Source organism: Balaenoptera ricei, chromosome 1, assembly GCF_028023285.1.
Source record: "Balaenoptera ricei isolate mBalRic1 chromosome 1, mBalRic1.hap2, whole genome shotgun sequence".
Taxonomy (NCBI): domain Eukaryota; kingdom Metazoa; phylum Chordata; class Mammalia; order Artiodactyla; family Balaenopteridae; genus Balaenoptera; species Balaenoptera ricei.
Genome location: NC_082639.1, coordinates 18,780,290 through 18,800,707, shown reverse-complemented (window position 1 = coordinate 18,800,707; position 20,418 = coordinate 18,780,290). Strand labels below are relative to the sequence as shown.

The window sequence follows — 20,418 nt, the reverse complement described above, 5'->3', positions numbered from 1 at the left end:
GGCCAAGGATCTCTGATGAGGTCAGCGGGCCCACCTCACACATCATGGACTTAGAGAAATGGTCCCCCACGGGCGAGTTCACACCCCGGTCAGAACACAGACCGCACGTACACACTCCGCCATGGCCGGCAGGCCCCGAGGTAGAGGCAGGGACAGGGCAGAGCCGGACCTCATAGAAGCAGACAGGAGAGGGCTGAGGGGGTGGTCCCCCCTTCTGCTTCCGCCTTCATGCCCAGGGTCTACATCAGGGCCTCCCAGGTCAGAGGTCTGCCCCCGAATTCCCACCTGGAGAAGGTTTGGAAGCCATTCCAGGGGTTCCACCAGGCATCCTAGAGCTTCAGTATCAGAGGGCCCTCAGAGGCCTGGTGGTGACACCGCACCCCAGATCTGGGAAAGAATTTAGTGCAAGAACCCAGAGCTAGCTAGCTGAGGGTCCCCCACTCTCCTCGCCTGCCTCTCCATGTCCTGGACATCAGAGTGCCCAATCCCTCACCGTCTGGGAAGCTGAGACCCGGAGAAGGGAGGGCCTTGCCCAGGTCATGCGGGGGACGGGGGCAGGTGCCGGTGGAAGCCGGGGGCCGCTGGGGCAGCGCATGGAGTGGTGGACAAGCCAGGCTGAGAGCTCAAAGCCTGCCTCTGTCACCTGGGGCGGGCCCCCCCCCCATCGGGCCTGAGCTCCCCCGTCTGCCCACGGGAGAGAGAACCCCTACCGGCAAACCTCCAGAGATGCTGGCGGACCCCACAGGGAAGGGCTGGGTGGACGCCTGGTGGAGTGACCGTGCACCTTGGCTCGGCAGGTTGTCGCTCTTGCAGCCATAACTCTGCCCCAGAGCCCAGGAGGTATGGGGGAGCCCCGGGCACCCGAGGCCGTGGCGGTGCACAGGCTAGAACACCGCCGGGAAGAACAGAAGGAGGCGCGGCAACACAGCCTGCAGATGGGCTCCTCCACGCGGAAATGGACCTTCCGCAGCAGGTGGGAGCCTCGGGGACCCACCCCAGCCCCTGCCCTTCCCCCAGGGCCCTCGGTCTGACGGGGAGGCACAGCCCTGCTCTCTGGAGGCCCCAGTCTGCGGGGGGAGGCGTAGCCTTGAGCTCTGTATACTTCAGTTTGAGGAGACAGGCACAGCCCTGCTTTCTGAGACCCGGTGTGAGGAGAGAGGCACAGCTGTGCCTGCTAGTGCCCTGAGGTAGGCAGGTGGATCCCCCAGCCAGACCCCCAGCCAAACCTGCAGGAGCCATGAACTCTCTTTTCCCGGGGGCAGCGAGGAAGAGGATCAGTTCAGCGCGGCAGACTACGCCCTCGCAGCTGCCCTGGCTCTGACGGCCTCCTCAGAGACATCGTGGTAAGTCAGGTGACCTTTCCAGAGAGCCCTGGGCTGGGAAGAGGTCATCCTGTCCAGTCCTCTGCCTCCCCACTGGGCTCCCACACTCAGCTTGAAGAACCTGCCCGAAGTTACACATCTAGAGTAAGCGGCTAGTCAGAGGTTTAAGCCCGGGGCTGACCGACCACAAAGCCCGCTGCACCACCCTCTGGATGAGCCCGCAGGCAGTAGTGAGGGACCATCCCCGAGGGAGAGGCTGGTGGGGGTCTGTACTCCACCATCCGGCTTCCATGGCGGGGAAGGAGGCTGGGGATAGGGAGAGGAGGAGCAAGGAAACCAGCCCAAATTTTGGACACGAGTCCCGAGATGGGAAGGCCTCTGAGCCCTGGAGCATCAGGAGGCCTGGGTCCTGGTCCTGGCTGGCCTGGAGCAAGTTACCCAGCCTCAGGTCCCTACCCTGTAGAATGGGGAGACTAAGACCTGTCCACCTGCTTGTAGTGAAAACAAGAGGAACAATGGTTTGTGAAAGAGCCTTATGAACTGTATCAATAATATTCATTACGCACCTTCTAAAAGCCGGACCCACTCAGGGTATTTTGGAGGCAAGAGAGGATTAGAAGTTGCCCTTGTCCTCAAGAAGCTTTAAGTGTGGCCGGCAGTGCTGGGCTTGGGGAAGGCAGGGCCAGGGCATCCCCACATCACCACCCCCAGGGTCTCCACCCCTGACAGCCTCCGTCACCGCAGGGAGGCCCAGCTGAGGCGCCAGACCAGCACCGTGGAGCTGGAGGAGCGAGGGCAGAAGCGGGTGGGCTTCGGCAATGAGTGGGAGAAGATGGAGATCGCCTTCCTACAGACCCGGTGGCTGCTGCGCCAGAGGCGAGACCGGAAGGCGCTGAGATGGCAGGTGAGAGGGATGGGCTGGGGCCTCCAGGGCCCTGGAAACTGAGACCCATCACATGCCATCCAACTTGACCTACCCCCTTCGCAAGAAGTGCTGGACATCCCAGTGCCCCTACCCTCTAGCTGCGTGACCTTGGTCAAGCAATAATTCTAACTGAGCCTCGGTTTTCTCATCTGTGAAATGGGTGTATGTGGTACCAATGCTTGGTGTCGAGGTGGGAAGTAAATGAGATCAGGCTGATAAAGTCACTTTCCCAGTGCCTAGAACACAGAAGACCCTCAGGGAATGCTACTCCTGACAAATGTCAGGGATCTGAAGCCACTTCCATACCCCCTCCCTGGGCAGGACAACAATAGTTGTAATACTTACATGGGTGTTATCAGTGCCTATGTTTTTCGCATATTAACTCATTTAATCCTCACTGCAACCCCACAGGCGGGTGGGGGAATATTATTATCATCCCCATTTTGCAGATAAGGAAATGGAGGACTGGCCTATGGTCTCACAGCTAGTAAGTGGCAGCGTTTGGCCTTGACCCCACGCCCTGCGCTCTGTGGCACGCTGCCTCTCAGCCGCTGGTGGGGGAGGGGCTCTAGCCCACGTGGGCCCGACTCCAGAGCCTGGGTTTTCGGGGGGGGGGGGGCGAGGGGGGAGGTAACAGCAAAAACGGGGGAGAGGTGGTGCCCCGGCTCATAGAAGTCACAGGCCCCCTCCCGCCTCCAGACAGAGAAGAAGGTCCGGGAGGCCAAGGAGCTGAGGGAGCTGTGTTCCGGACGCGGGCCCTGGTTCTGTATCCCGCTGCGCTCCCACGCGGTCTGGGAGCGCACCACGGTCCTACTGACCTGCACCGTGCAGGCCTCGCCTCCACCCCAGGTCACCTGGTAAGCCCCCGGGGGCAGGAGAGAAGGGGTCCTTGCCCTGCCCCCACGCTCTGGGCCTCTGGGGGTTCCCTGAGTGTGAGTTCCTTACACCCAACACCTCCCTTCCAGGGACCCGGCCCCTCCCCTAGAAGTTCCTGCCGCCTTGGAAAAGCTGCAGACCCACAGACCCCGAGCTCTGCCCGCCCCAAACAGAGCAGCAGCTGCTGGGGAGGCTCCGGAGGGGTTATTCTTAGCTGCCTCCCAGCCAGCCTGGGGCTAGAAGTCTGGGCTGCCCGGGGAGTCAGCGCTTATAAAAATACGATTCTGGTGGCATGTGAAGGCAGCTGCTCTGAGCTGGACATCTCTGGGGCTGCAGGAAGATGGGGGGAGGCAGGGAGGGTGGGGGCCCCGCAGTGAGAAGGAGCCCAGGCCTCGCTCTCTCTCTGCCAACTTGGTGTGTGGTCTCAACTATGGCTCTTAACCTCTCTGGTCCTGCCTCCATTTCCTGTTCTGTAAAATGGGTTGAAGACCTCCTGTCTGGCTTGCACGTGGTGAGGATTTAATGCCACGACAACGTGGAAGCCCTCAGAACTTGAAAGGTGCTGGGAAAGCAGGAGGTGCCTTTCCTGGGAATGAACACGTAACAGAACCACAGAGTCGAAGCCTTGCTGGCAGAGGCGGGCAGAGGCAGGAGCCTCCTGAATGGGCCTGGTGGAAGTGGGGGTGGAGAGTAGGAGAGAGTAGGAAAGTGATCATTACAGTTGGTTTTTCTTTTTTTTTTTCCTTAAAGCATATATAATGCCTCAGAAGTCAGAGAAAGAAAAAGAGCTTAGGCCAAGAGCAATCAAGAAAAGTGTTCTGAGGGAGGTGGCCTTGGGGCTGGTCATTGCCAGGTGGCATTCATTCAAATTCCTTGGGGACCAAGGCAGTCCGGTAGGAGGACTGCTCCCAACAGCCAGCCTGGGCTAAGTGGGGGTCAGCTGCTCAGCTGGCCTGGCCTGGCAGCCAAGCCCTGCCCTGCCCTGGCACTGAGGCCCACATCTAAGGCATTGCATGGGAGCCTCCTGGGAGGGAGTCTTGTTTCCACCCTTGCCAGCAAGGTTGCCACAACAAGGAGCTGAGCATTTCTTGTAAGTGGCAGAGGCCAAGGCCAGGCCCACCTCCAGCCAGAGGGACTCAGGTGGCCCCCAGGGCTCCTGGCTTTGGGATCTGGTTTCCCGTCATCAATCACCTCCGGCAGGGCCACACATCATCCTGGGATTGGCCTCCAGAGCTCTTCCCAGGCCCTGGTAGAGACCCAGCCCCCCGGTCAGCAGGAAGATCCTGGCTGCCCAGGCTTGTCAGGCGAGTCCATTCATTCAGCAATATTGAGCACTTCCTGAATGCAGGAGCAACTTCAGGGCGAGTTAGGCAAGGCCCAGGCTGGCTATGTTTACACTGCAGAAGTGGGCCCTGGCCACAATTCATTAATGTCAGAATCACTCTCCCAGGCCAAGTAGCCTTCAAAAGTAAAATCTCACACCAAAATATGGGGAATTCCCTGGCGGTCCAGTGGTTAGGACTTGGCGCTTTCACTCCCAAGGTCATAGGTTCGATCCCTGGTGGGGGAACTAAGATCCCACAAGCCGCATGGCCAAAAAATTAAAAATTAAAAAAATAAAGGGGGGGAGGGGGAAAAAACCACCAGAATATGTAGGGGAAAAATAAACCTAGAAAAATAATAAAAATCTCACTCTTTTATGTGGGCCTCTCTGAGCCAGGCTCTAGGCTGGGTGCCTCGCCTTAGCTGTCTCACTTAATGCTGTTTTATGATTGGCTGCCATTCAGCCTCATCCTTCAAGGGCCTGCCGTACAGGCAGGAGACTGAAGCCCAGAGAGAGGCAAAATGAGACCTCAGGTCTCTGGCTGTCCAGGTCGAGCCCAGAGCTGCAGCTGCTGCTTTTTCTGGGAAAGGCAGAAAGCTGGCCAGGCTGAGTTGTCTGGAATGTTCCTGACAGCTGGCGGGTTGGGGGGGCTGACCTTGGCCCCCAGACCTGGGAGACGTGGAAAGATTGGGCATGCAGATTAGGCACCATCCTCCCCACAGGACACTTAGTTGGGCTCCTTTCAGAAGAGGTCACAGCCTGGGGGCTGTGTAGTGGGGCGTGGGCACAGCACTGTTTGGTTGCCATGGAGACAAACAGGGCGGGGGCTGTCCAAGGAAGGTGATGTACTGAGGTTGGGGTGCCCTCTCTTGGCCAAGGCCTCCTCTTTGACCTCAGCCACCACTGGGGCTGACTTTTCATGCAAAGTTCTCATGGACACAGAGGCCCAGAGAGGGGGACTGATTTGCCCAAGGTCACACAGCAAGTTAACTTTCACAGACATTCACTCGCTAGCCCCGACTCCTCAGGCCTCCAGAACGTACCCCAGTGGGCTGTGGACAGACACAAGGCCACCTCATTGTCCAGTGCCTGTGGCAGAGAAAACCAGACCCCAGAGTTCACAGAAAACAAAAGGAAGTATCCAGGGTACAGCCGGGCAGGGCGATCTGCGGGGCCATGCTCGGGAATCACCTGGGAAATTTTAAAAATTACTGATACCCAGGTCCCATGCCCAGGTGGCATTCATTCAAACTGAGCATTTCTTGTAAGTGAAATGTAAGCATTTCTTGTAAGTGAATCACTTACATTTCTTGTAAGTGATTTCATTGATCTGGGCTTCAGACTGGGCATGGAGATTTTTTTAAAGGTTTAAATAAGATAGATCTTTTTTTTCTTTCATGTAAATGTCTGATGTAGACAGGATAGGGCTGCTATGGCAACTCCACCCACAGATTCCTCAGGGACGCAGGCCTGTTCCCTCACACTGCTTCAGGGCTCAGGCCTTCCCGGTTCGAGATGCAGCCGTCATGGCCGTATTCTTGCCACAGAATGGAGGGAAAGATGATGGGAAAAGGGGCAAAGGATGTCATCAGAAGCTTGTACTTACTTTCTGCTGACAAGACTTAGTTTAGTCACATGGCCACACCTAGCAGAAAGAGAGGCTAAGAAACATGTTATATTTACTTTAGAATAAGAGGGAGAATGGCTACTGGAGAACAATGAGCAGTTTCTGGTGCAAATTCTCAAAGGCTTACGTTCAGACTCTGAGCATGGAGACTGTTAAAGCTTCCTCTGGTGATTTTAACAAGAACTGAGATCAAGAACTGCTGTCCTTGGGGTTGACAAGAAGGTAGGGATGGGGAACTTTCCTTGGTACCCCCTTCAGAGAGGAAGGAATAGCTGGGGCCTGGTCCTTGGGGGATACCACTGGTAGGGGGAGGGGCAGATACCCCTAATTACAGTTCCCTCTTCTCACCCTCCAGAAGAGAATGAACCCTTGAGCATCTACAGCAGGGGTTCCCAACCCCTGAACCATCCCCCTCCCCATCCCTCCCTGTCTGTGGAAAAATTGTCTTCCACAAAACCGGTCCCTGGTGCCAAAAAGGTTGGGGACCAGTGATATGTACAGCCTTCAAGCTTTACGTATCTTATCCCATTTAATCATCACAACAACCCTACAAGGTCAGTGCAATTATTATTCCCATTTCACAGATGAGGAAAACTGAGGTTCAGAGCAGTGAAAGTGCTGCCCTGGGTCACACAGGTAAGCAGCACAAAGCCGAGGTTGGAATCCAGATCTGAGAGGCTCGGGATCCTTCCCACACAGAATCACACTGCCTTCCACAGACCACTGTGTCTCTACAGGTACAAAAATGACATGCGAATTGATCTCCGCCTCTTCCCTGCCGGAAAGTACCGAATCACCAATAACTATGGGCTGCTGACACTGGAGATTAGGAGGTAAGACCATGAACCCTAGAGACCCACAGCCCCCAGTCCTAGCACTACCACGGCCAGAGCAATGAGTCCAAACCCTTCCTCGGAGCTATGAACCAAGTCAGCCTCATCTTCAGAAGTATCTGGGGTGCTTGTTAAAATACTGATTTGTGGGATGTACCCTCCTTTTGCCCCCAGAGAGTCAGGTTAAATTGGTCTGAGGTGGGACCCAGGCATTTGTATTTAACAGACACCCCCATGTGATTCTAAAGCCTTGGAATATGCGGTGAGAAATTTGGACTCAGAGGCTAGCAGCAAGGACTGAATGACTGCTGAGCTAGGCGTGCGGGGAGAGCTCCTGGCTGGAGGAGAGAAAACACATGTACACACACACACACACACACACGTGCAAGGGGAAGCAGCTGGAAGGAGAGAATTAGGTAGGTCTTTCAGGAGGTGGTGAGTCTTAAGCATGGTTTTAAAAGAAGAGGCAGGATGTATGGAGGGAGAATATGAGTACCGTCTGCCCCGAAGTGTGCATTATTCGTATGAGCTGCCAGGTGCTGAATTCCTCCGGGTGCTAAGGCCTGTGCTTGCTGCTTTACACATATGGTTGATAATGCCCACCACCATTCTCAACAACGCAGGGAAGCATTGTTCTGTCCGTGTTACAGATGAGAAAACTGAGGCTCTGAAAGATTAAGTGTCTTGCGCAGCTTGTACAGGGCAGGGCCTGGGTCTGAGTCAGTTCTCTCCATCTGGGTTCTTTCCAATACACCAAACCCTCCACCTCAACCAACTCGGGCTTCAGAGACACAAATGTGAACAGGACCCTCGAGAAACAAAGTGAGGCTACACGGACATAAATTCCTGACCATCCAAGGCTACAAAGGGAGGTGCCCCGTGGGCTGCACAGTCGGGGACAGCGTGCAGGGCTGGGCAGCCTGGAGGGACACATGGAACCGGCCCTTGAAACGAGAGGGATTCCTGCCCCGAGCAGCCAGGGGAGGTGAGGGGCACCAAGGGGCCTCTCTGCTTGCTGATGGGGCTGGATGTGTGACTTGTGTCCTACCATCTACCCTCTTTGCCACCATGGTGCCCCTGGGATGGAGCTGGCCCAAGCCTCCACTGGGAACAAGACAAGGCAGTCCTGGCTGGTGGTGAGACCCAGGCCTGCGGTTGAGAACCCCTGGGCATCCGGCCCAGTTCTGGCGCAGACTGGCAGTGTACCTGGGGCAACTACTGCTCCAGGGTTCTGCTCTGGAGGTGTTGATAGGGCCAGAGGCCGTGCCTGGGAGAGGGCTCGTCACCTCAAAGCTGGGTTGAGTTCCAGTTGCTCTGGGACTCTGGACAAGTCACTCAGCTTAAGTGTTCTGATAACAATCATATTTTCAAAGCACTTTCCCCCGAGGTGGTTTAGGCTGGTGTTACGTCCTGAGATTTTCAGCGGAGGACTTGGAGGCGTGGAGAGGGACAGTGGCAGCCCAAAGGCCCCCAGCTTCTCAGAGGCAGGCCCTGACCTAGAGCCTAAAGCCGTCCCCCAGGCCTTCCTGTTAAGCCCCGCCTTCCCCCCACACCCCACCTGCACGGGGACTTGAGTTTCCCGTGGAGCCCAGCCGTCTCGGGGGGAACTTCTCCCTCCCTCCTTTCCAGATGCACCATTGAGGACGCAGCCACCTACACAGTGATGGTCAAGAACGCCTACGGCCAGGCCTCCTCCTTCGCCAAAGTCCTTGTCCGCAGTGAGTCCTGCCGTCACCAACAGGCCAGAAAGCCCACAGCAAGCCCCACATGAGCAGATGAGGACATGAGTCTGCGTCAGACTCGGGGAGGGACCCCCAGCCCAGGGGTATTTGGTCTGGGATCAGGTGACCAGGGCAGCCCCTGGGATTCCCGCTCCCCGGGGCCTTCAGAGCAAGTGAGAGTCTCCGCCCTCAGACTGTACAACCTACATCCCTGTTCAAGGGGACCCCACCTGCCTGTCCCCAAAGACCATGCTCATCCCAGCGAGCTGGGCTTCGGTCCAGATCCAGCTCAGGGCCCCTGAGAGGGCGGCCTGGCTACCAGCGGTCCTCAGGGGCAAAGGCCGAGTCCTACCAACTCCCCTCCTGACCCCCACGGCCCCTTTTGGCTTCTGGTGCATGTTCCCCAGTTGGCTCAGGTGCCTCCTGGAGGTTAGTCACAGCATGAAGCAGAGGAGGCGCTCAGGAGTCTGCCAGACCCCGGTCCACATGCTGCCTCTGGCGCTGACTGGCCGTGAGAGCCTGGGTGCCATCTCACCTACCTGACCTCCCCACCTGCAAAAGGGGAATCCGACTGCCTCCCTCAGATACTCCTGTGGATTAAATGAGATGGTTTAGGTAAAACTTGGCTGGATCAGGCTCTTGGGGGAAGGCTTACCCTCCCTCCCCCGACCCCAAGGCCAGGGCCAAGCCCAGCCCAGGAGGCCACACCTCTGAGCCCAAGGCCTTGCCCTCAGGGCCCCGAGAGAGAAGCTGCACGTGTGTGGGTTCATGCACACACACACACACACACACACACAGGGCAGCAGACAGGCCGGAGTCTAGTTCCCACCTCCCAGCCTCTCATCGGACCTTGTTCAACTGTCCTTCACAGCCTCTCCACCCCTCTGCCCTGTTCCCCAAATAGCTCTTGGGAGGCAGCTGTCCCCGCTGCCAGGCCAGGCTCTCTGGGTGGAATCTGAGCCGTCCCTATAGGCAGTGCCCAGAGTCAATTGCAAGGTCAGGCATCGGGCCCTTGGGCCCTGCCTTCCTCTGTCCGCCCATCCTTCCCATCCTTTCATCCACATCCACATCCCTCCTCCATCAAGGCCATCCCAGGGACCAGTGTCATGTCCTGGCTTCAGGCTGCTGGGGTGCTCGCTAGGTGATTATGCCTCAGTTTCCTCATTTGTATGAGAGGATAATAATGACAACAACAGACAAGGCTTCTGTGGATTAAACGAGTTAATAAGCGGCACGTGGTACACGCTAGGTGAATAAAAACTGTTCTCACTATCCCCTGGTGGTCCGTGTCCACACCACCTTGGACTTCACCCTGAAGCCTCCAGGAGGCTCTCTTAGCGCTGCCCTGGACCCACCAGAAATCCCAGTCTGTAGGACTGTGATTCTGCCGGTGGATTTGTGTAAAGGAAGGAAACCACCATTTATTGAGCACCGACTGTATGCCAGGCTCCTGCTGAGGGCTTTGTTCATGTGAACTCATGTATTCAGAACCCCACCACCACCACCATCAGGGAGGAATCAGGAAGGAACTGAGGCACAGAAAGGCTAGGAAACTTTCCCCAAGCCGAAGCGGGAGCCACTGCCAGATCAGGATTCAAACCCACGCCCAAAGGCCATGCCTCCAAAATCCAGTAGGAACGTGGGCTCTGAGCCTTCTCCAACTCCATTTGCTCTGGGTTTTCAGCTTACCTGGGGAAGGATGCTGGCTTCGATTCGGAGATCTTTAAAAGTAAGGAGGCTGGGGGAGGGATGGGCTTTCAGGGAGGAGGGTGTCTGGGGCTCCTCTTCAGGGCCCCCAACAGTCCCCTTTAGAATATAGCCATCCACTGCCCACAAAGGGATGTCCACGGGTGGTTTGCCTATAAACTGTTAATACTTGTAGACTGGTTTCTGGGGTCCCTAGGCACCCCAGAGCTGCCTCCAGCTGCTGCACTCTCAGTGGCCAAAACTGAATGACAAAGGCAAATCCAAAAAGACAAACCAGTATTTGCCGTTTCAGCTCATCTGGTCCCACCTAAAGAAATCTCTTCCCCAACCCTGGCCCCCAGGATCAGGCCCCCTCTTCTCCTTGTTAACACCACCTGCAAAACTGTGAATCCTGACCCAGAGGAGTGGGGACACCCCAGAAGGGTCCTCACTCCCATCTAAGCCCCAGGCTAGGCTGGCAGCCTCAGAAGACTTCTGCCCTAAATTTCTGTTCCCGCCCAGGACTGATGTTTGGCCCCAACGTGGAATTCACGTCGGTGCTGAAACCAGTCTTCGCCCGTGAGAAGGAATCCTTCTCCCTGTCCTGCCTATTTTCGGAAGATGTGTTAGACGCCAAGCAGAACATCCAGTGGTTCCGAGATGGTGAGGACCCCTAGTCCTGGCCCCTAACCTTCAGAGGCAGAGGTGGAAGCCAGAGAGGGACTAGAGCCCTGGCTCCACCCCCACCTCTGGGGCCCCTGGTGGAGAGAGGAACTCAGCTATGCCCACCCCCTAACTCGTACAAGCTGGGCGATGGGTGCCAATGAGGTAGAGGGAAGCAGAGCACAGCCAGGTGGGTTCAGATCAAGTCACCCTGCAAAGTGTCACCGAGCACCCGTGGTGCCAGGCCCTGTGCTGGGTGCCAGGGCAGGGTTAGGAACAGACATGCATGAGCTCAAGGGGCTCTCCATCCGGGAGGGAGCAGGAAGCCAAAACACAATTGCACACTGCCCGTTGAGAGCCTGTGGTTGGCCAGGCACCAGCCCAGCCCCTTACATCTATGGGCTCGACATCAGCACCCTAGGGGTAGGTGATGACATTTGAAGCAACAAGAACAGAGGCCAAGGCCAGGAGCAGGTCAGCCTGAGGAGGGTCAGGGCAGGTTGTGACAATTGCCTCGGGCTTTTCAGAGTCAGGGTTGTAGGTGCAGGTACATAACTGCTACTCGTGAGCTGGAAGATGCTGGTGGGGGGTGGGGGCAGGTCATGGGCCAGGGCTGGGGAAGGCCGGTCAGCCAGGGAGGAGAGGAACAGCTGGACCTCCTGCCCCATTCGTGACCAGGCCTGCAGCCAAAGGGCCAGGAGCACAGCCCCCTGACCCCGCAGAGCTTGAGCCTAGGGAAGCTGCCCCTGCTGGGGGCTGGGGCGGAGGAGTGGGAAAGCCACGAGCCCTGAGAAACAGCTGCGATAACAGGCCGAGAGGTTTCCCAGACCTGTAGGTCTTCCGGAACAGAGGTGCTGACAGGAGGGAGGGGCCTTCGCGTGGCACAAGGAGCAGGATGGTCCAACAGCAGGACCTCAGGGCGAGGCCTAGAGCCCCAGAGCCCCTTCCCCTTGCTCTCACTAAGGTCCCACCTGCCCAGTCCCCACCTGCCTCACTGACACCCCAACTCTTTCAGTAAGTCCCCTACCCCTTTCCTGAGTCCTCACCCCCCTCAACAGGCCCCCCTCCCTCCATTAAGCTCACAACTCCTCCCCACCGAGCCCCATCTCCTTTCTCAAGCCCCCAGCATCCCAAAGAGCCCCTGACCCTCACACAGGGCCCCATCTCTCTTGTTCCCACTTCTTCACAGGACCTCCAACTCCTTACCGAGCTGCTCACTGAGCCGCCGACCACTTCCCTGAACCCTCATTACCTCACTGAAGCCCCAGCCCCTTCCCTGGGCCCGGCCCTGCCACCCACCCACCCCCCCCCCCCCGCCCCGCCTCAAACCTTCTGCAGAGGAAAGTTCAGAGGCCACCTTGGTAGAGTCCTAGAGGTCACCACCCCCTCCCCAGCTCCCCAGCAGAGCCTCAGGCTCTAGCCAGGCCAAGCTCACCTCTGCCTAGACCCCCAGAGCATCTGTGGGTTCCCAGGTGAGGCCCAGATCCCCCACGAGCTCACCCTGGACCCCTCCCCCTGCAGGGAGGCTGCTGAAGTCCTCCAGCCGCCGGCAGATGCTCTACGCAGACCGCCAGGCGTCCCTGAAGGTGTCCTGCGCCTACAAGGAGGACGAGGGTCTCTACACGGTCCAGGTGCCCTCTCCCTCTGGGCTCCGGGAGCAGAGAGCCTATGTGTTTGTGAGAGGTGAGGCGGGGGGTGGAGGGACCGGGGCTCTGCCTTGACTGATTTGCTGTGGGACATTTGGGCAAGTCCCTGCTCCTTGAGGCCTCGGTTTCCATGCTATATATTGGGGGTGCTGGGGTAGAGTCTCTCTAAGAATCCCTGTGCATCCCATGACCCTCCAAAGGGCCACAGCCTGAGAGTCTCAGACGCGGAGACAGCTGGAGAGGGAGGGCTGATCGTGGGCTGGGATCATTCTAGTCCTGGTTGATTTCTGTCTCCTGGCTTTGCCACTTCACTAGCTTGGTGATTTGGGGTAATTCACTTCTCCTCTATGAGACTCAGTTTTCCCACCTGCAAGATGGGGGGTTGCGCCAGAACTCAGAGATTAATTATGCCAATTGTTCAGGTGTGTGGCGTAGAATGGACCCCTAATAAACAGTCCTCCTACCCCCTACCCCCAGATGCTGTTGTTTGAAAGGAAGAGGCTGTTATTCAGGTCCTGCTCCTCAAGATCAAACTGAGCCCCTGGGGGGTGGTTAATGAGAAGAGGACGAGGGGTGAGAATGGGAGGGGGTCTGTTGCCAAGTGGGCATTGACTGGAAGAGCCTCCCCCCAACTCTCTTCCCACTCCCGCCCACCCCGGGCTTCAGATGCTGCAGCCGAGAAGCCAGGGGCTCCAGGCTCCCCCCTGAATGTTCGATGCCTGAATGTGAACAGAGACTGCCTCACCCTGACGTGGACCCCGCCCAGCGACACCCGTGGCAACGCCATCACCAGCTACTCCATTGAGCTGTGAGTCGGTCTCTTCAGTGGCAGAGCCCATGGGGGTAGATGGCTCTGTGAGGATAAGAGTGGGGGCCACAGGAAAGAGGGACCCCCATGCCTGTCCTTGGAATAGGGCAGGAGGTAGATGTGTTATTTAGGGGCAGTAGAAGGGTGTCCGCCCCTGGAGTCAGCCGCTGCCCTCTAGACCCTTTACAGCAGGAGCTGACACTGGGAGGGGCAAACATCAGTGCTTGAAACCTGAGCACGTGTGGAGGCTGTCCTCCCTGAGTGACGGAGAGGAGTAGCACTGACGCGGGAGGGAGGGGGCACACCAGGAAAGGGAAGGCCCAGAACATCCCACCTCCTTCACCTGCCACTGGCTCCGAGGCCCTAGCTGGAGGTAACCTAATCCAGCCACTCGGATCCTTACAACAATCCCTATCTAAGGGGGAGGGGGACTCTCTAGTGCCCCATTCTACAGATGAGGAAACTGAGGTACGCGGCCCCATCCAGCCAGTACTGAGGACAGTGGCACCCAGGGGGGCGCAGAGACCCCAGACTCCGAGGGTCACTCTGGAATGCACTCCGACAGGGAGTGGACAGCCTTCGGGGGAAAGGCTAACTCGCCCACTCACAAGCCGTGTGACCTTGGGCAAGTCATCTCACTCTCTAAACGCGGATCCTGTTGGTAGAGTGAAGGTAATCACACCTAACCGTGAGGACCGTCAGGATTAAACGAGATAACGGGTGTGGAGGGACACAGCAGAGCTCCAGGCACGCAGGAAAGCTCCATGAAAGGCACTAGCTATTTTGATTAGCACCGTGCTTGGTGGAGGATGGTGAGAAGGCCTCCTGGGGCCCGAGGCTGGAGCCGGGCTTTTAAATGGAGAGAGATGAGCTGGGCCGGCAGCCCAGGGCGGGGGAAGGGACCTGGAAGACGCTCAAAGTGGGAAGATGTGAGTCGTGGGCAGGGGCTGCAGCCGGGGCCTCTCTCCCACAGGTGCCAGGGCGAGTCCGAACAATGGGTGCTCTGCCACCAGACCCCCGGCGGGACCTGTCGGTGCCCAATCCAAGGCCTCGCCGAAGGCCAGAGCTATCGGTTCCGGGTGAGAGCCATCAGCAGAGCCGGCGGCAGCATCCCCTCCAAGGCTTCGGAACCGGTTGCCATGGGCGACCCTGAGGAAGCCCGGAGGAAGACAGGTGGGCACAGAGGCTCTGCAGGGACATTCCAGAGCATCAGTCAGGGCATACTCAGGACTGCCTCACGCAGCAGACAGGCGCACAGCCCCCATGCCAAGCCCTGATCCAGGAGGGGAGACACAGCCCCGCCCTCAGGAACCCCTAATCTGATGGAGGAGACACAGGGCTGTCCTTAGCAACCCCTAGCTGGAGGGGGAAGGTACAGCTCGTCTGATGTAAGAAACACAAACCTGTCCACACAAGATGCTAATCTGGGGTAAAACCACAGCACCCTCTTCAGATGCCCTTAATCTGAAGGAGGAAGACCTTCCTGCCTCAGAAGCCCCCAGCCTGGACGGCGGGGGGGACACAGCCCTCTCAGCCCTGAGGAGCCAGCCTGATCTGGGTTTGCTGTGCCCTAGGGATCTGACCCCATCACTTCTCTCTGTCCCTCTTTGTCCCAAGAGGACAGAGCATCTTTGGGGTCCAAGAGCAGCAGTGCTACACTTTGGACCCCTGAGATCGCTGGGGCCCAGATGGACCTGCTTGAGTGCCCACAGTGAGGGGCCGGAAGGCCAGGGCCAGGAGCCGGGGAGGAATCAGCACCCAGAGTGGGGCAGGCCCTTCCCTGTCGCCTGCTGACCCCGCCCACCACACACACCCTGCACCCCTTAGTTCTCCCCTAACATGTTCCCTTCTCCCCACTAGAGATCCCCTTTGATATGGGAAAAACGATCACGGTCAGCACAGATGATTCTGAAGGTACGTGTGAACCTCCTGACACTTTGTCTCAAGACTCCAGCCCCCTTTGCAGTTCTGGAAACTCTGGGCCACAAACTGAACCCAGAGGCAGAAGCTGTCATGTGCAGGGTGTGGGGAGGCGAGCGCGGGTAGGATCCAGGCTGAGGGGCCAGACTCTCTGGTGGGCAACTGCGCCCCTCGCCAAGGAATTAGACGTCGGGGAAAGTCCCGGCAGGACGTGGGGAGACCTGGGTTCTGGCCCTGGCTCTGCCTGGCCTTGCTGGGTGACTGGAGCAAGTTCCTGCCCCTCTCTGGGCCCCAGTTCCCTCCTCAGTGAAGTGAGGGGCTGAGATTCGGGGTCTCTGATGGCCCACACATCTCCGCCCCTGGATGGCTCTGCTTCCAGACTTCGTGACCATTCCCTCGCCCCCGACCAATGTCTACGCCAGCGAGATCCGCGAGGCCTATGTGGTTCTGGGCTGGGAGGAGCCAAGACCCCGGGGCAAAGCCCCACTGACGTACTTCCTGGAGAAGGTACGGAGCCCCCAAGGGCCCCAGCCCCAGGCCGGCCTGAGAAATAGACACGTTGTGTTACCAGGACATGGGGAGGTGTTCAGGGAGGCGCTGGGAGACCCCGGCAGTGTCCCCTGGGGAGGCCTGAAGAGAAGAGAATTTCCTGCCTGGAAGGCTTGAGCATAGCCCTGCACAGAGGCAGGGGGGTGGATTAAACGACCTTTCGAGGTTACCTCCAGCCCCAAGAGGCCAGTTACTGATAGTTCCGGAAGCTGTTCACGGAAATACACAAAATTAAGAGACACAGACAGTAACAACAGTAAGATCCACCATTTCCTGCGTACACCCCCAACCCAAGTCTGTCCGGCATCTGGTCACACATTGGGTCGAACACCTAACCTTGGCCAGGGCCAGGGTGGGAGGGAAGCCAGGATGGTACCCACCTGCCAGGGTCGTTGACGGACAGCACATACAGGGCATGGGGGGTGGAGGCGGGTAGCACCAGGAGGCAGTTCTCCCTGGGGGCAGAGTAGGGGCGGGAGACTGGGGAGGGGGGCAGCTCATGTGAACTGGATTTCACAGTGGAGGGGAGGCATCGTGGCAGAGTAAAAAACAGCATGGTGTTAAGATCCATCCCAATCCTGACTTCCGCTGTGTGAGCTACTTTGCTAAGTTCTCTGAGCCTCAGTTTCCTCCAGCAGAGAATGGAGACCCTACTCCGTGAGGACGAAATAAAAGCAGCACATAGCCAGGGCCCACAGCCCTGGGACTATAAACCCTTCCCAAGGAGATGCTCTTGCCTCTGATCCCCCTAAAGGAAGACACCAGGTTTACCTTCTCATTACCCGCTGGGTCCAGCACGGTGCCTGGCACATGGCAGGTGGGCAGTACAGGTTTAGTGAATCAAGGAATAAAAATGTTCCAGGAAAGAGTCTCTGGCTCTCGTTGTCCAGATGGGCCTCTCTGCACATTCACAGGTGATCCTATTTCTCTGACATGGGAACGCTATGGATAATGGAGGATTTCTTTTGTGAGGCTATAGAGTATAATGGTTAAGACCTTGGAGTCTGACTGCCTGGGTTCTAATCTTGTCTCTGCTACTTACTAGCTGTGTGACCTTGGGCAAGAAATTTAATCTCTCTGTGCCTCAGTTTCTTCTTCCATAAAATAGACATAATAATTGTACATCTTATAGGGTTGATGTGAGAATCAAATTAACTAAAGCACGTCAAGACTTAGAACAGAACTTGGCACACAGTGGGTGGTGCTCAGCCATGTTCCTTGGTTTTTGTAGCTATTTCTTAGCCTACCTGGGTTCTAGGCTACTGACAGCCAGGTGGGCCTTGGGAGGGAAAAGCATAGAGAGGGCAGGGTCAGTGGGTCCCCCCAGGGCTTCTAGGTTTTAACTCTCACACCCAGACTCAGCAGAAGTGGCCTCTGGGTGCCTTATTAACCTGCATCACCCTCGGCTCTTCACCCTCTATCTACCCAGAGACACAGGATTTATGGCTGCCTTTGGGGCCCCTGATGCTGTGTAGAGTAGCAGGTTTGGGGGGTACCCACACCTGAGCTTAAATACCAAATATGCCAGCTATTAGACACGTGACTTTTGGCCAAGTTACCAAAACTTCCTGAACCTGAATTTCTTCATTGGTGGGGAAATTAACCCTTACTTTGCAGAGTTTTGTGAGAATTCATCCATTTACTCATGTATTCATCCCACAAACATAGACTGAGCCCCTCTCACGCGTCAGTACTGTTCTCAGTGGTGGATAAAACAGACAAACTCCTGCCTCCAGAGCTGAGATTGGAGTAGGGAGTGGGGGATGGATGACAAAGAAGATGAATCCGAAAAGTATTTGGCACATTTGCTAATGGTAGGAGCTTAGGAGAAAGACAGAAAGCATGGAGGGGATTTGAAGTGTTGAGGGAGGGGCTGCTGACCTTTCATATGGGGGGGGTGCTGGAGAGACCACCCTGAGAAGGTGAGTTTTGAATAAAGACCCAAAGGAAATAAAGGGCAAACCAGAGATTTCTGGGGGAAGAGCATTCCAAGAAAAGGGACCAGCAAGTGCAAAGGCCCAGAGGCAGGGATTGGGCCTGGCACCATCAAGGAACCGCAGGGGGACACAGAGCCTGGTGAGTGGGCAAAGGGGGGCATGGAATGTGGCCAGAGAGGTGGCAGGAGTCAAGCCATGGAGAACTTCGCTCTGAGGGAGATGCAGGGCTTGGCAGGGTTCTGGGCAGACACGGATGTGATCTGACTTGTGTTGTAAAAGGATGCCCCTCTGCCTGTCAGTTGGAGAAAAGACTGAAGGGAGTTAAAGGTAGAAACAGGCAGACCAGTTAGGAGGCTATTAAGATAACTCAGGCGAGAGACGATGGTGGCTTGGATCAGGGTTGTGGAGGGGAGCATGGGGGTGATAAGCCATGGTTGGACTCTGGATAAATTTTGAAGGTAGAGCCAACTGGGTTTGTTGACAGAGCATCTTCGGGGGATGAGAAATGAGAGAAAGAGTCCAGGATGGCTCCCAGGGTTCTGGCCTGAGCAGCTGAAAGGACGGGTGCCACTAACTCGGTGTGGGCTGCATTGGCATGGGGGCAAGTTCCAGGGTCAGTTCTGTTGAATGCGAGATGCTCGATGGGCATCCAGGTAGAGACGTCACGGAGGCAGGTGGATCCAGGGTTCAGGTGTTGAGGGGCAGCCTGGGCCAAGGATAGAAGTTAGTGAGAGCACATGTGGGAAAGCAACCACTTAACCAAAGGCAAGTGTCTCTCCCTTGTCACAGTCGGTCATAGGTAGTGGCACCTGGGAGGCCATCAACTCAGAAACGCCTGTGAAATCCCCGAGATTCGCCCTTTTGGATCTGGAGAAAGGGAAGTCGTATGTCTTCAGAGTGCGAGCGATAAACCAGCACGGCATGAGCGATCCCTCGGAGCCCAGCGAGCCCATCGCCTTGAGGGGGAAGCCAGGTACCTGTGTGACGCAGGAGATGGGGCCAGGCCAGGCCAGGCTGTCAGCGTCCAGGGCTCGGGACCCCATGGCTGCAGGGACAGAGCCGTGCCCATTTCTCCGTCCTTGACCACTTCTACCTGTCACGAAGCTGAAAAGCAACATGATCACAGGCCTGTAAAGTTTTAGACCATCAAGAATTAGTGATACATTTCTCTGGGCAGGAGGCTCTTGAAAGTATAGACATTTTTTCTAGATCAACAATTCACAGGTTGCAGAATCCAGCCAGGTCCAGCACAGGATCTGAGTGTGACCAAGTGGTCCCTCAGTTCTAAACGTCTCCAACCAGGGCCTGACCCCACCTTGTGCAGCCAGGAGTGAGCCCCTGGGCAGGCCTCCGGCCCTCTCCCTGGTCCCACCCCAAGCTCCGCCTCACCAGGTGGGACCCCTCTCATCTGCAGCACAGCGTGGGCCTGGGCAGGTCATTTCTGAGCTGCGAACCTTGGTGTCCTCACCTGCCAAACCCATTGTTCTGAAGGCCTGGTTATCGCCCCCACCTGTGGCTCCTTCCTGAGTCTCCCAGCGGCAGCTCCATCCTGGTCCTGACTTCCCGGGGTTCCCTCTCTCCTCTGAGGCCTCTGGATTCTGATAAGATCAGAAGGTTCCCTGCAGCTGCCATCACCAACTAGTCCTTTAAGGAACCCAGCTGCAGCACTGCCCGTCCGAGAAGAGCCTGATATGCTGCAAGGCCTGTTTGGGGAAGATTTCAAAGTCCTAGATTTGTACTGTTTCAATAATGTAGGAAAAAGAAATATATATATATATATATATATATATATATATATATTCATAGTAAGTATAAATAGGTTGATGGGCAAATGGAGTTTTTCTTTAATTCTGGTCTGGTTAACATTTAGTCTTGACTCAGGGGCCTGGCCAGTGAGTGGTTTGTGATTGGATGTGGGCAGTCTCTGGACCATAAGGCAGCCTTAGGGCAAGGTTCTGGTACAGTTCGGAGAAGGAAAGAAGAGAGAGGAGGGGAGGAGAGGAAAAAAGAAAAGGCATTTACTTGTATTATGAAAGTGAAATTATTGTACAAAAATGGGAAAATACAAAAGAAGCGAGAGAGAGAGAGAGAATTCCCTCCACCCCAGGATTCCGCTGACCAAGGGTAACCACTGTGAGCATCTAGGTGCTTGGGCCTCTGGCCTTTGACACATGCATGCTAATGCATCTTTCTGAAAGTCCAATCGAACCACATGTAGAGCTTTGCATTCTACCTTTTAAAATTAACATTACGCCACAAACATATCCTCAGGTCTTGAAATCATGATTTTAGTGGGTGAGTACTACTCCATACGTGGATGCCCTCAGCTCAAGTTCTTGCCTACGGGTAGAATCAGGTCTCTTGGACACGTGGGGCCTCTGAGTGCCCTCCTACTACCCTCTCCCGCCACCCAGCCTTCATCCACTGTCACACTGTCTTCAACCTGAGAGGCTGAAGTTGCTGACAGGACCCTCCTGAGCCCAGGACCCCAAGTCTGTTTCTCAGTACTTCCCCCGGGCCAAATGCAGAGCCTGGCTCAGAGCAGGCACTCAGTAGTTACTGGATTTATGTTGGATGGATG

The 20,418-nt window shown here is 56.5% G+C and overlaps 1 protein-coding gene across 3 annotated transcripts in view; it reads left to right on the top strand.

Annotated features, from left to right (window-relative positions):
• MYOM3 (myomesin 3) overlaps positions 1 to 20,418 on the top strand; it is a 46,641-nt gene that overhangs the window by 1,675 nt on the left and 24,548 nt on the right. For 2 of the 3 annotated variants that reach the window (XM_059915945.1, XM_059915946.1), the window contains exons 2-15: positions 798 to 973; positions 1,263 to 1,343; positions 2,067 to 2,226; positions 2,947 to 3,104; positions 6,812 to 6,907; positions 8,537 to 8,625; positions 10,313 to 10,357; positions 10,837 to 10,977; positions 12,499 to 12,660; positions 13,290 to 13,431; positions 14,405 to 14,604; positions 15,292 to 15,345; positions 15,731 to 15,858; positions 18,627 to 18,810. In XM_059915945.1, coding sequence (XP_059771928.1) covers positions 843 to 973; positions 1,263 to 1,343; positions 2,067 to 2,226; positions 2,947 to 3,104; positions 6,812 to 6,907; positions 8,537 to 8,625; positions 10,313 to 10,357; positions 10,837 to 10,977; positions 12,499 to 12,660; positions 13,290 to 13,431; positions 14,405 to 14,604; positions 15,292 to 15,345; positions 15,731 to 15,858; positions 18,627 to 18,810 — 1,771 coding nt within the window. In that variant the 5' untranslated portion in view covers positions 798 to 842. Of the gene's footprint in view, positions 1 to 797; positions 974 to 1,262; positions 1,344 to 2,066; positions 2,227 to 2,946; positions 3,105 to 6,143; positions 6,297 to 6,811; positions 6,908 to 8,536; positions 8,626 to 10,312; positions 10,358 to 10,836; positions 10,978 to 12,498; positions 12,661 to 13,289; positions 13,432 to 14,404; positions 14,605 to 15,291; positions 15,346 to 15,730; positions 15,859 to 18,626; positions 18,811 to 20,418 lie in introns of those variants that run through there. The other variant, XM_059915947.1, reaches the window with a different exon arrangement.